General features: G+C 58.6%; 1 protein-coding gene across 3 annotated transcripts in view; it reads left to right on the top strand.

The window, feature by feature from the left end:
- Positions 1 to 15,215, top strand: part of CDH4 (cadherin 4) — a 376,945-nt gene that overhangs the window by 243,976 nt on the left and 117,754 nt on the right. For all 3 annotated transcript variants that reach the window (XM_054723857.1, XM_054723855.1, XM_054723858.1), the window contains exon 3: positions 10,695 to 10,921. In XM_054723857.1, the coding sequence (XP_054579832.1) occupies positions 10,695 to 10,921 (227 nt within the window). The remainder of the gene's footprint in view (positions 1 to 10,694; positions 10,922 to 15,215) is intronic.

The raw sequence follows: 15,215 nt of genomic DNA, 5'->3' as shown, positions 1-15,215 counted from the left end.
CCTGTCCCCAGCTTCTGGGACCAGGACGTGGGCATCTGTGAGGGGCCATTGTTCCTTCCCACGGAGGTGACAGCCCACCACAGCCCTGCGGGCGCCGTGGAACGCGGACACGCACTCGGCGAGAAAGGCAGCTCTCCCTCGCAGATGTATTTACATGTCACTGCTCCTGAAGGGGGTTCGGGGTGAGTGACAGCCCCCCTCGGATCTCACCGGGACCCCCTGCCCTGCACCAGAGGAACACGTGGTGACACCTGTGCGGCGGCCCTCCTAGTAGATGCTGGCAGAGCCGTGGTCAAAGTCCAACCCACGTTCCCAGTGCGGCCACAGGCCCCTGTGGCTCCAGGGGGCTCTGGTCAGAGACTTGCTTCCATTGACCTCTAGAGAGAGTGGCAGGGAGGGAGCGACAGAGAGAGAAACACCGATGTGAGAGGACACCGCTATTGGTGGCCTCCCACAGGCACTGGGGATGGAGCCTGCAACTGAGGTCCGTGCCCTTGATCAGAATCGAACTGGGACCCTTCAGTCCGCAGGCCAACGCTCTATCCACTGAGCCAAACCGGCCCGAGCCAGAGATTTTTTTTTTAAGTTTTGGCAATTTCTGTTCACCCCGACACAGCTGAGGCCCCACGGTCTGGCCCTGGATGTGAAGGCATCGCCGCCTCAGGGCAGCGCCTTCCAAGGCCGGCAAGCGCGGAGCCCAGGCTTTTGCTTCTTTGAAAACAAAAGCTGTTTTCCCCGAAGGACCCGTGACACGCGAAAACATTAGGGTGTTGCAAAATAGTCTCAGGAAATAACGGGAATACGTCTCCGAAGCCTCAGCCTCAGTGGGCTTCTCCCCGCCCAGCCCAGAGGTCCTTTCTCCTCTGGATCTGGCACCTCCTGTAGTTGCCGCTTTAAATCACAAAAGCCTTTAGAGTTGCGGATGCAGAGGCACCGAGATGCTCTTACCCGCACTCACCCGCAAGCCCAGCCCCCCCCTCACCCCCCCCCCCCGCCGCCCCACGAGGAGCAGCAAGCCCAGCCCCCCCCTCACCCCCCCACCCCCGGCCCCACGAGGAGCAGCGGGGCCTGAGGGAGAGGGCCGCTCCTCAGCAGTGTCTGTGCTGGGTCCCTGGAGGACGAGGCAGGCTGTGTCTCTCGCAAACCCCTTTGTTCTTTCCCTCTAAGAGCATGTTCCTGGGAGTTGGCTCACTCGTCTTGTTTTTTAAATTAAGGTCCATTCTGCTGCCCTGACCGCTCTGATAAAGGGGGTGGGGCCTGTGGGGAGGCACCTTGCTTTCCTGCAGAGGAAGAGGTGGTAAGACACTGTGTTACTTGTACATCTGAGAAATCAAGGCTGTGTGTCTGGTCATTGCCAAGGTCGGCGTCCTCCACCCTTTAACTGCTTTTTGTTTCTTGGACACGGAATTGGGGGCCAGCCCTGGGACAGGAAGATGCCCTGTGGTCACCCACCAGCTCCTTCTGCCTCCAGGGAGACGGTGGGTTCATCTTCCCAGCAGCCTCCACAGGCCAGGCACTGCACCCCGTTCCTTCTCCGTATCATCTCACCTAATGTTCAGAGAGGTTGAGCGAGGTGTCCAAGGCCACACAGCTCGTCCCACCAGCCCCCGCCTTAGCTCCGGGCGAGGCAGCGTGCTGGGCTCTTCTCCCCTGTCCCAGAGGTGCCTGTAGGAGGAGCTGCCCGCACAGCGGCCCGCGAGGCGAGTGAAGCTCCTGCGTTGGTCTCCATGCAGCAGCCAGAAGAGTCCAGTCCACAGGCTGCCTTCCTCTGAGAGGTGCCTTTCTCTCCAGGGAAACGCAGTCTTCTCGCCGTCGGACCTGCACAGGAGCGCGGCGCACTGGAGACCGGCGCGTGGGCAGGTGGGCCGGCCGGGGGGCAGGAAGCCCGCGGTCGGAAGCTGGGGCCGGCGGGGCCGCCCAGGGCGCTCCCTGCTCAGCCTTCCCAGTTCTCACCGTCTAAATCTCCCGGTTCATTGACCTTTCTGCAAATTTTAATTTACACTGAGGAGGAAAATGTCATATAATTTTTACACATTTGGCTGAGCTTTTTCGCCATTCGATTAAAAAACAATTCTTTATCGAGGTTTCACGTCCAACTCCTTCCAGGAGTAATTACCTCGGGATAGACGCTTCCCCGGCAGTCTCCCCGCGCGCGGCCCGGCGGCCTGCGTTTCTCCGGAGGGAGCGGTGCTGAGGTCCAGGTGAGGCCGGGACCCACAGCCTCCAAAGTGGCCTGGTCACTGGCTGCTCCTCCTGCCAGGAAAGCATCCACGCGCAGCTCAGACGGGCCGGAGCCTGCGGGCCAGTGCTCCGCTGTCCCGGGGTCGGGATTTCATGCGGACACATGAGGGAAATGGGCTGTGGGCTCTGTGCGGCTCCAGGATGGAACAGTAGGGGCATCACAACCCCCGCCCTCAGGGACCTCACAGCCTCCCAGAGAGAAAGAACACCCAGAGGTGGCACAGTGATGGGGACTTGCAGGGACACGCCGGCCAAGTGGAGCGGTGGCTGTTTGGCAGGCAGGCTTGCAGCCGGTCCTCTGGAGGCGGCACTTGCTTGGCGGGCGTCCGCTCGGTGCCATTTTGTTTATTGTAGGACAGAAATCGCAGTTCGAATGTGCAGCGATACCTCCAAATGTGGCAGGTCTGTGAAGGAACAGCAGGCAGCCGGTGACACAGTGAGCCAGTCACAGGAGCCACTACTGTTAACATGTATTGCTATGCACACGTGGTGGGGTATGACTTCCTCACTGTCGTGCTGAGGACCAGATGCCCGACTGGCTCTGGCCGAAGGCACCGGAGCAGAAGCAGGTGCGTCCCCAAGCCCCCCAACAGGAGGAGGTGTGACAGCCAAGCGTGAGTCCCATCCCTCAGAGCCACGTGTCCCTTGCCTCGGCCATTGTGAAGCAGCTCGAGGACTGCACGCACAGAGCCTCCCTGCTGACCCACAGTGGCATGTGATACGATTTGGGAGCTCTTTGTTACTCAGCTTACCCCACCTCGTATTGACTGATACACCCTGATTTCCCAGCATGCATTGCTTCCAGGGATAATAGACAGTGTTTTAGGTGATACAGGTCCCCTCACCCTCCTGGGACTCCCCAGAACCTTCAATGCTCTAGTGTCCGCTAAAGAGTGTCAGGGGAGAGAGACCATAGGCATAGATGTCACTCAAGTGATACCGTGTCCCTGCCCCTCCCCCACGCCAGCCCTGGATCGTGCTCCTCGGGCATTCTGTGGGCAATAATGTTGTGGCCCGTGAAGACTGTTTCCTCCGTGCTCTGTAGAATCCGGGTTCGGATCAGGAACAACCAAACCACAGCCGAGGACGCCGCTGCCTTGGGGTCGGCCCTGGCTGAGGAGGAGGTGCCCCTGAGACCCGGGAAGAGAGGAGGGGGCGTGTCCTCCCCAGGTTGGGGTGGAATTCACCCCCCACCACCGAGCATTCCTAGTCTGAGCCCCGTCAATGTGTCCCCACGTCCCAGCTGACCGCGGGCCCGCCCTGCAGAGGGGTCATGTTGGACCTGTTTGTCGGGAAGAACTCTTCCATACTGTCCCCAGGGGACCTCATGGAGCCCAGGGAGGCCTGGGACGAGGGGGACCCTGGTCACTGTCCCCCTCGCCTAGGGCTCCTCTTCCTCCTGGGTCCTCCCGGGGCCCAGGACCAGTCAGGCCCCTCCTAGGCTCCCCTGGCACCCTGTGCCCAGGAGCCCCGCTGCGCTGCGCTCTCAGTGCGCGTGTGCGTGGGTGCCAACGGTCCCCGCTGTCCCGGGAGGAGGAACTTTGCTCAAGGCAGCCTGGCCCCGTGGGCCTCGGGGTGGACCGGAGGCACCGAGATCCCCATCCTGGCTGGCAGGCCCCCGGGGTCTCCTCGTCTCTAGGAGGTGCCCAGTGAGCATGAATGCGCCCGGGAGACCGGAGGGGCCAGGCGGTGGGCGTGCTGGGAGAGCGGAGATGTCTGCGTCTCCTGAGCCCTTTTTCTTTGCTTTAGAAAAATGGCTGGTGGCCATCGCAAACGTGTTTGCAGAAGGAACGGCGGGTAAAGTTCACGGTGGTGTTTGGATTCAGTCCCAGAAACTGAGGCCAACGACCTGCCAGCCCCTCTGAGCAGGAGGGGCACCAGGGCTCTGCACATCCAGGGCACTGCACGTCTCAGGCCGCCCCTCACACCAGCGTGCGCCCCACCACAGCAGCGGGGTGCCCTCGCACAGGGGTGTGCCCTCACACGGGGCTGTGCTCTCGCACGGGGGGTGCCCTCGCACAGGGGTGTGCCCTCACACGGGGCTGTGCCCTCGCACGGGGGTGTGCCCTCGCACGGGGGTGTGCCCTCGCACGGGGGTGTGCCCTCGCACGGGGCTGTGCCCTCGCACGGGGGGTGCCCTCGCACGGGGGGGTGCCCTCGCACGGGGGGTGCCCTCGCACGGGGCTGTGCCCTCGCACGGGGGGTGCCCTCGCATGGGGGTGTGCCCTCGCACGGGGGGTGCCCTCGCATGGGGGTGTGCCCTCGCACGGGGGTGTGCCCTCACACGGGGCTGTGCCCTCGCACGGGGGGTGCCCTCGCACGGGGCTGTGCCCTCGCACGGGGGGTGCCCTCGCATGGGGGTGTGCCCTCGCACGGGGGGTGCCCTCGCACGGGGGTGTGCCCTCGCACGGGGGTGTGCCCTCGCACGGGGGTGTGCCCTCGCACGGGGGTGTGCCCTCGCACGGGGCTGTGCCCTCGCACGGGGGGGTGCCCTCGCACGGGGGGGTGCCCTCGCACGGGGGTGTGCCCTCGCACGGCGCTGGTGCCTCAGGTCCCTGCAGAGCAGCCTGAGCAGTGGATTCAGTGCCGCCAGATTTGGAGTTTGTGAGCTCAGGGAGTCTGGGAGGAGGCTGCAGGGTCCCAGCTCAGGGTGCCCACGCCACCCCTTGAAGACCTGGAGGCATTTGCCCACCTGCAGCCTCGAGATTGGGTTTCTGAATCTCCTGAAACCAAGGCCCTTCCTGGCACAGAGCTGCCCGAGACATGCCCCTCCCTCAATCTCAAGCACAAAGAGCAGTGGGGCGTCCTGAGGCCACAATCACCTTCATCCCCAGGAGTAAGAGGGCCTGCCCCGCCCCCGCCGCCTCCGGCATATGGTCGATGCATCGTCCACGTTGGTGGTCGGGGCTGCTGTGCCCCAGGTCCTCCTTCTCATTTGTACATCTGAGGTCAAGGGCAAAGGGTGGCACGTGTTTGTTTCTGTGTGTGTGTGTTTAATCTAAAGGGAGAGGGAGGTGCGGGCGGGTTGCTGATCCCCTATTGTGAGGCCTGGAGACAGCGTCCTTATCGCCTCTCTGGGTGTGGTCCTCAATCTCACCTGAACCCCCATCACCACGGCTTCAGGAGCAGCCCACCATGTGCAGACCCAGCTTTGGGGCCCACTGCCCTCCTGAACCTCACCAGGCCTCACATGCCACGTCCTCCCTGTTGGGAAGAGGTCAGTGAGGGGTTGAGGGGAGGAGATTGTGGGTGGACGCTCACAGCACAGGAGGGCATCAGAGAGAGCCCGCAGGAGGGCATCAGAGAGAGCCCGCAGGAGGGCATCAGAGAGAGCCCGCAGGAGGGCATCAGAGAGAGCCCACAGCAGAGAGAGCCCGCGGGAGGGCATCAGAGAGAGCCCACAGCAGAGAGAGCCCTCAGGAGGGCATCAGAGAGAGCCCGCGGGAGGGCATCAGAGAGAGCCCGCAGGAGGGCATCAGAGAGAGCCCTCAGGAGGGCATCAGAGAGAGCCCACTGCCCTTTGATAAAACTCAGTCAAGTCACACACGAGGCCTGGAGGCCATCGGGGCCGCTCTCCTCTCCTGGGCTCTCCCGTCGCAGAGAGGAGCATGGAGGGGCTGGGAGATGGCCTCTCTCTGCCTTGGCCTTCATTGTGAGCGATGTCATTAGCTCCATCCCAGAGCACAGCCGCCATCAGGGGAGCTGGCGGTCCTGAGAAAGCGGGCTTGAGTTGCAGACGATCCTCCCAGGGCCCCCTCCCTGAGCCCTCTGTCTCTTCCTCGCCACTTCACATGTGCGTGTTCACGTGTGTGCTGTGAGCCCAGGAGGAGGGAGCCGGGAGCCGGGCCCAGGCCGCCAAAGCCCGGGCCCTGCAGAGGGAGGCGTTCATGGAGGGAAAGTGGTCCATGGAGGGCGCTGTGGACTCCTGTGCCCTTGTAGCAACAGGCATGGGGGGACACGCCGGGGAGGGCGCCCAGGAGAGTGGGGGGAGAGGGCAGGCCCTGCCGCTGTGCTGGGAGCGAGCTGCCCGGTGTGTCCTGCCTGGTGTTCCTACTGAGAGTTGCCCTGGCCCGCTTCCTCTCAGGGACCCCTGCTCAGCGGACGCCCCCTGAAGGCAGAGCCCATGTTTGGGCGCTTGGACACGCCTGGTCTTTACTTCCCAGAGCGCTCACCCGTGAGCTGGGTGCGGCTGTCCCTGCCAGGCTGTGGGGACGAGGGAGAAGGTCTGGGCGTTGGTTGAGTGCCGCAGTTCCTGACAGGTGGTCAGACCCCACGGGCTGTCCCTGACTTTTGATGGCTCGACTTGGGATTTTTTGACTTCCAGTGGTGCTTGGGCTCGTCAGCACTTTATTATAAGATGGTCTGTGTTCACTGTTTGCCCAGCAGCGGGCTAAGGAAGGTGTTCTGAGCGCAGAGTCCTGGGAGACGTGTCAGTAGCGTGTCAGATCGTGGTCTGGCTCGGGGTGAAGGAGCCCCGAGGGAGAGGGGTTTTGTGTTCGCTGCTGCAGACGGAATGGCATGAGAAGCTTCCATGTTTGCTTTAAAGTGGGATTTTTAATATTTCTAAGCAAAGTGTTTCCTCTGGGGGCAGATGGGGAATATCCATTTTTAATAGACTATTTTTAGAGAAGTTTCACGTTTATGGAAAAGTTGTCCTGCCCAGTCACCTCCCACCCCAGCCTCCGCTCTGTCTTCCCAGGTAGACCCAGAGCTGGCACCAGGGGCCACACGTTTGTGGAATGAGTGACCTTGTGTGACCTTGGGCAAGTGCCTCATCGTCCTCAGATGGGTGAAGAGCATGCCAGCCAGCGCGCGAAGGCGGCAGGCTGTGTCTGTCCAGTGTCCGTCCTGTGCCGGTGCCGCCCACCCTCTGCTCCTCCACGGGACGGGACAGGGACCCTGCTCAGAGCGGCCACTGCTTGTCAGTCATAGACTTGGGGTTCAAGCCCCATCCCAAAGGGGCCGGGCTCATGTGGGTGTGGCTACAATGCACACCCCCCACCATGCACACCACTGCACACAGTCCCCACAGGGTACACGGGGCACACGGTCCCCACAGGGCACACCCCCCCCACCATGCACACGGGGCACACGGTCCCCACAAGGCACACACTCCCCACCATGCACACGGGGCACACGGTCCCCACAGGGCACACCTCCCCCCACCATGCACACGGGGCACACGGGGCACACACCCCCCACCATGCACACGGGGCACACGGTCCCCACGGGGCACACCCCCCCACCATGCACACGGGGCACACGGTCCCCACAGGGCACACCTCCCCCCACCATGCACACCACTGCACACAGTCCCCACAGGGTACACGGGGCACACGGTCCCCACAGGGCACACACCCCCCACCATGCACACGGGGCACACGGTCCCCACGGGGCACACCCCCCCACCATGCACACGGGGCACACGGTCCCCACGGGGCACACACCCCCCACCATGCACACGGGGCACACGGTCCCCACGGGGCACGCTGGCAAGGACGGCACCCTGACGTTGACCATCGGTTGGTGTCTGCGGCGCAGGGGACAGTCACATGCTCCCCCACCCTCCCCGGCCTCCTCCGGCAGCAGTGCTGACTTGTGCGAGGGCCCGTGCACCTGCCCTCCTCCCCCAGCGCCGGCTGCCCAGGTGCCTGGCCACCACCACGCGGGGGACAGGGGCAGGGGGCTGGACTGTGTGTGTTTCAGCTTTGGCTGTAACTTCTCTCAGGGTATCTCCTGTCTCTTGTCGAGTTTGTTTAACACTAATGGAAGGGGTTAGTGCACCGCAGTCGGCTGTGGGTAGGAGCGTCAGGGGATCCCGAGTGGGGTCCGAGACCGAGGAGGCGCCCCTCCAAGCAGGTCTCCATCCGTGGAGCCCAAAGCGGCTGTGACCTCCGTGTGCACCCCCACAGCTGATTTCTCCCCAGGAAACAACGTCCGCCTCACAGTTAGTACTGGGTCCCGGGTCCTGGGTCCCAGGGCCCAGGGTCGCAGGCAACCCCCCCACGTGGGGACCGTGCGGCCACGGAGGCCTGGGAATCGCAGCCTCTGTGCATGGACAGGTATCGCCCAGGGTCAGATTTCTCTAAGCGGCGGCAGGAAGTCGCCCAAGAGGACCTAGATGCCACATCGCGGGGCCTCCAAGGGTCGCCTTGCCCCTCCCAGAGAACCAGCCTCACAGGCGGGCCAGGGCTCCAATCCCGCTGCCTCCTCTTGCCGGCTGCCGGAAGGCGTGAGGTGTCTGTGAGCCTCAGTTTCCTCAGCTGCACAATAGGACAACGCCACCTGCCGACTGTGCCTCCCGTCGGACTGGAGCGGAGCGCTGGGCATGGGAGAACGAGGCACTTCCCCGAGCGACCTCGTGCGGACGAGGACAGATGTGTAATTCCGAATTAAATCAGAATACAAGCTTTTCCGTATTTGATGGTTCTATCTAAGGCGTGGAGGGAAACACTTTATAGAGATGCCACTGGATGTTAAATTTCTCCTTAAGACTAAAAGAGAAATCAGGTCAAAGACAAAGACAAACATAAGGTGATGACCCGTCAGACAGAGCAGATCGACCGAGTCGTGGTCACACGGAAGCCGGACGCTGGGGCTGCAGGCTGTCACGAGGCCCCTGCTTTTTCCTGGCTGAACGGGTTCTAGTGAGACACAGACTGGAAGGGCGCTAACGTTTAAGACCCACAGATCATGTGAGCACCCGCGTGGGAGCCCTTGGTTGACCCACAGGGGTGGTGTCCCGGAGGTTGGACATGGCAGCCGTCCCTGGTGGCATCATCTCCAGCATCCCGAGGGTCTCCGGCCCACAGAGGACGTCGTCAGCTGAGAAGCCAGCTCAGCCCGGGCCTGTTTTTTCAACAGAAGGCATCGCCGAATCCCAGGGATGCGAACCCCCGGCTGTGCAAGCCCATTAGTGTTGTTAGAAACCTGCTTTTGGAGAACAAAGGTGCTTATTTATGCATCTAGGGCCAATCTCTCAGCAATCATGGAACTGTCATTTTTGTGTGTCCGTGTCACCACTGACGGATTCAGTGTTTGCTGCTGATTTTAATGTGTTTGCGTTGAGCAGTGGTGCTCTAACGCAGTTCGGAATTTTCCCGTCACGTGAAAACAAGGCCATTGCCCCTCGATCAAAGGGACAATCCCACGGAGCGGCGGCCACTCACAACCCCTTGTCCGCCCGGGGTCTCCACATGTGGGCTCTCTGCCAGACGAGGAAGCAACACCTGGTTTCATCCCTTTTAAAAACGTTTTTATATTAAACCCACAAGTGGGAGGTGCCAGTGACGGCGCTGGGGAAGGGGAAGGATTTGATAGGAGGGAACGCCCGTTGTTTATTATTTCTGAGCAGGCGACAGTAAACTGGTGAGCATGGAGGGAAAACACTGCATCAGTGTAACCGAGGAGCTTTTAGTTTCTAGAATAAATAGCAATTAAATCATGTAAGCAGTGACAGTGAAATTGCTTCAAAAGCCAATCCTCCCACCGTGATTGCTGAGGGACCCACATTTTTATAAATACGAAGTAACTTTAACCACCGCTTTTATCAGCAGAATGTGGCTCGGGCTGTGGGTGCCTCGTAGTTTACCGGCGCGAGGAGGCTCGCAGGCTCGCAGGTAGGATGCACGTGCAGGTCCAGCGCGGCTCCCGGGTGTCTTCGCGCGGAGCGCACGGGCCTGTGACGCAGCCATTGGGCTGGCAATCCGGTGCCTAATGAACGTTTGGGAAGCAACCATCATGCCTGCCTGGCAGTGGGGGTAGACAGCTGCCTGCACGCCGCAGCCAGGTCACCGAAAAGCACCTGGCTGCCCCGAGGTCGCTGCCGGCCGCCGGCCTGGTGGGCAGTTCGCAGGCGCCAGGTTTGTGTCCAGAAGAAAACAGACCTGAGGACGCAGCGGGTGCAAGCCCTGCTCAGCGCTGCTCGTCTGCGTCCCGCACTTGGCTGTCTTGGGGTGGAAAATGTCCACTCGGGACTTCGAAGCCTGTGGGCGCAGTTTGCGTGTGGTGGGCGAGGGGGTCGTGCGTCAGGTGGACCACACCCAGCACCCAGACTCCAACTGCCCGCAGGAGCGCGGCACAGCTGCCTAGGTCTCGCGAGAGCGGCCCAGCTGTCCTACTCCAAATGCCCGCAGGAGCGCGGCCCAGCTGTCCTAGGTCTCGCGAGAGCGGCACAGCTGCCTAGGTCTCGCGAGAGCGGCCCAGCTGTCCCAGGTCGCAGAAAGCCGTCCACTGGTTTTTAGCTCCTTTTTCTGAGGCCCCTCCGTGTTCCCCAGGGGGAGAGAGAAAACCCAGACCCGACTCAAAACATGCCTGTCGTGGCTGACTCCCGGCTGTCCTTAGGAACCAGAACCTCTGCCTGGAAGGACACCATGCGACCACTGCCTGCCCTTTCCCCTCCCCACCACCCGCACCCACTCCGGGTCCTGACCCTTCTCTCCCTCCTCTTGCAGTCAAGTTCAGCAACTGTCTGGGGACCAAGGGGACGCAGTATGAGACCAGCAGCATGGACTTCAAAGTCGGTGCAGACGGGACGATCTTCGCCGCCCGGGAGCTGTGGATCCCCTCTGAGGAGGTGGCCTTCACTGTGACTGCGTGGGACCGCCATATTGCCCAGCGATGGGACGCCGCAGTGCGGCTGCTGGTGGCCCAGACCTCGTCCCCACTCTCTGGACACAAGGTAAGGTGGGCCGCCGCGGCGGGCATGGTGAATGCCCTTTCTCCTCAGGTCTCTGTACCCCTGCAAAGCCCCGGAAGACAGGCCAACCCCTCGGTGGGCTGGGACAGCCGGAGGGGGCCCTTAGAAGAGGGGGGGAGGGGAGGGGGAGAGGACAGAAGGAGGGAGAGGACAGGGAGGGAGGCAGGGAGGAGACCGAGGAAAAAGACAGATGGAGCAACATTAACCACCCTCCCTGACTTCACTTCCCCCAACTTGCCTGCAGGGCCTGTCTCCATAGGTTGGAGAGGGGTGAATTCACCCTCCCCCATTCCTAAAAGGTCTCTCTCATTGCTACATTGCCTAGCAACCCATGGCCAACCCCCAAAAGCCTCAATGTTAGGTTTCACGTGTCCAAGGGGGCTGGGTCTTGGTCCTTTTCTGCCCGTCCCATGTTCAGCTGCTGAATCGGCCTTGGGTGTGGGGGCTGCGGGGCCAGTAGGGACATCCCAGCCCACTGCTCATGGCCACCTGCCCCAGGGACAACTGGTGGGGGGAGGAAGTATGTGAAGCCCCTGATAGTGAGGCCTGTGTAGTCATCATGTCATCGGGACTGCGTGCGTGGCTCGTTAGCAAAGGGAAGCATACGGATGAAGCGGCACAGGTGACCTTGGATGGCGTTCACAGCTCCCTCAGAAGAGGGCCCGTGGGCAGTAAAGGGTTAAACCAAGCTGACCAGAATCCTTTCTAATGGTTTGCCCAAAACCTTATGCAAACCTGTTGTCTGAACCTCACTGGGACAGTCTGCAAGTTTCCCCAAATCGCTTGGCCAAGGAACCCTTTTCATGAAATTTTTTGCAAGAGAGGTGTTCCAGGGAACCCACTTTAGGAAAATGGGGATCTGCATCTTGTTTTTAGAGGTGGTTGCAAAAGAGAATGTGGTGACTCAGGTGATAGCGTTTTCATTGGTGAGCTGACCCCACGGGGAGGGACACCTCGAGCGCCTTGGACCAGGTATCAAATCACGGTTCTCACAGCGGTGTCCCCAAGGCAAGGGCCTCGTCTTGTGGTGACGAAAACCAGGTCAGAGGACTAGTTTTTCATCTCTCCTGAGTGTTTTCACAAGCGTGTCCTGAAGAAAAGGCAATGAGCAAGGCAAGCCTGACGCAGCCCTGGGGACACTGTCCCATGTGGGGCCCTCCCTGCAGGTGGCGGGGACAGGGGCTGAAGGACAGGGAAGCGGTAGTAAGCCGCCATCCCTGACTCTGGTGCAGACCCTGTGTGCCTCCTGAGCAAAGAGTAGGCTCCTTTAGGCCTCAGATAAAAGGCACTAATTGAAAACATGCCTCTTGTTAGGCATGTTAATGAAGAGGCTCTGATGCAGTCAGCGCCCTGGTCCTCCGTGGAAGGTGGTTGCAATTAGACAGTCCCCGTAGGAGTGCACTGCCAACCCCAGGTTGGTCAGGCTCGGAGCGTCTGTGGGGCTGCACACCCACGTGTGTGAACTGTGACCATAAGAGGGCGGGCAGTCTGCACCCACCGACCGGGCCTTGTTCCAGTCTCGTCACCTGCATGGCTTCCTTTTTCCTCTTACTCCGAACCCAAAGCAGCCTGGCCTGACTGCCAGGATGTCACATAGACCCTACTCTATGTGGCATCGCCTCTCCTAACCCGCATGTGTCCACGGTGGGCACTGTCATTGTCCCCACCTTGCAGACGGAGAAACTGAGCCACGTGACTGCAACCCCTTTGCTACCTGGGAGAACGGTGTTCTAGGAGTGAAAAGTGACTGTCTGGGCAGCTGAGCCCCTGGTGGAGGGCCTGGCTGTCTGGCTGTGGGTTGGAATCAGGGCTTCTCCAACTTACTGGCTGACAAGGCGGAAAAATCATATCTAAACATTGATGTCAAGAAATTATGAAAAGTAGAAAGAAGGAAACAGAAAAACCAAGAGGAGAAACTATTTAGACAGAATCAACAGACAAAACCTGGCTCTATAAACTACTGAGCCAAGCCCTGGCCAGGTGGCTCAGTTGCTTGGAGCATTGTCCCATACACCAAAAGGTTACAGGTTCAATCCCCAGTCAGGGCACATGCCCAGATTGAGGGTTTGATTTCCAGTCAGGGCACATACAACTGATCAATGTTTCTCTCTCACATCGATGTTTCTCTCTCCCTTCCTCTCTCTCTACAAAAATAAAAAAAGCATATCCTCAAGGGAGGATTACAGTAAAATAAAATACTAACCAATCTGGTTGTATAAGAAAAAAGAAATTGCAAATTATCCTAATCAGGAATGAAAAGAGGGTGTCGTGGCCAATGTCCTACACTAAAAAGAGCATTTGAGAGTATTATGTATGATCTATGCCAACCTATTTGAAAACACACATGAAACAGATAACATCCTATATTATAAAAGCCTAATATGCAAATTGTCCCTTCAACCAGGAGTTCTACCAAGGGACAGTGCCGGCCCGCCAACCACTCATGGCCCCTCCTCTGGCCAGCCCAGCCCAATGGGCCCCAATCAGGGTGGGCCGACCATACCCCACCCATGCACGAATTTGTGCACCAGGCCTCTAGTTCTAGAAATATACAGCTCACAAAAACTAGCATAAGAAGGAAATCTGCACTGTTTTATTATTCCAAACAAAATTTGAATTAAAATCCTTATCATAAAGAAATGCCCACACCATCATGGCTCCGCTGGTAAGTTCTACCCAAGCCTTAGGAGCAATTGAAATTAACCCTTACACATCGTCCAGAGAGCTGAGCAAGAGGATTCATTCCCCAAACAAGCAAGCGCCATGTCCAAACCACCACGAGCTCTCCTCAGAGTCAGCAAGAGCTGTGTCCAGAACCAGCCAAAACCTTGAAAGAACAGCAGGGAGGTCATTATAGGCCAGCCTGCTCACAGTAGATGGGGAAAAAAAATACCTAAACAAAATATTAACAAATGAATCCAGCCATGTATACACAAAATAAGCCAGGGCCACACCAGTGTGTCCAAGAATGCAAGGTTGTTTAACATGTGAAAGTTAGTCCATGTAATTCAACACAGAGTGAAGTGCATCGTGATTGTAAAATTTCACCTTCATTCAGGATGAAAATATTCAGCCAATTAGGGGGAAAAAAGACTGTCCTTAATCCTGTAAAGGGTGTCTATGAAAAGCAGACAGCAAACCTCCAGTCTACTTTGGAATACCCAAAGCCTTCCTTGACATTGGAAAGAGGACAAGGTCATTCCTACATCACATGCTGGGGGTTCAAGCCAAGGTTAGGCAAGAAAAGGAGGTCCAAATAAATAGAACTGACATTTGTAGCTGATATGATGTGACTGGAGATCTGGAAGAATCTGTAGGTAGCACGCTGCAGTTAATGAGTGAGGGTAACAAGAATGGAAAAGCCATCCTCCCTCTACAGACCGGAATAAATCATCAGAAAATGAAATTGGAACCAGATATGAGTTACGATAGTATGGAAATGATCACATAACTAGAAGTAAGCCTAAAACTGTCCAAGACCCTTCCCCATTATTGAGAACAATTAAAGAACCCTTTAAAAGGGAGGGGTGTGCTACTCGGCAGGTTTTGTGTTGTGGGAATGCCAGTTCTACCCAAAGGTTTCTGCAGACTCAGCACATTCCCAGCATGGTTTTTGCTTGTTCGTAGGAGGTTAACAAGCTGACTTAACATTTTTTTAACGGAATGCAAAGGCCAAGAATGGCCTAGACTAGAATAACAGGAACACGGGACTTGGACATCAAGACACACTAGTAGAGCCAGCCAAGCTTCTCGGCCTCAGTGCTGTTGGCATTTGGGGCTGTTCTGCACTGTAGGGTATTGTCCTGCCCTGTAGAGTGTTGCCAGCAACCCTGGCCTCCACCCCCTGGAGGCCAGGAGCACCCACCCCACCCCATATGCAGCCAGTTTAATCTTCAGTCATTCATTGCAGGGTTGCCCCATGCGGCGGAACCACTGAACTGTAAGAGCTAAAATGGTATGGTTTGGGCGCAAAGAGGGTCAGAGGGACAAATGGAACAGAATAGCAAGCCCGGGAAAAGGTGTTTAAACTTTTAAAAGATCATCTTCATAGAGGCATCCCTTTTATACAGTGAGATTCGCCCACTTCACATAGACCATTTGGCGAATTCTGCCTAACGCACATGGTGAAGACCCTTGGTTTTTGTAGGAGTGCCAGAGGCCAGCTGGCCACAGCGCAGGCCAGCTCGGACCTGCCGCCTGCCTTCCAGTGGCCTGCAAGCTAAGAATGGTTCCTAGGGTTTAAATGGTTGTAAAAGTGTTGTATTAATAGCCTTGG

The sequence above is a fragment of the Eptesicus fuscus genome, chromosome 12 (genome assembly GCF_027574615.1).
Source record: "Eptesicus fuscus isolate TK198812 chromosome 12, DD_ASM_mEF_20220401, whole genome shotgun sequence".
In the NCBI taxonomy this organism is placed as follows: Eukaryota; Metazoa; Chordata; class Mammalia; order Chiroptera; family Vespertilionidae; genus Eptesicus; species Eptesicus fuscus.
This window is presented reverse-complemented; position numbering and strand designations above follow the sequence as displayed.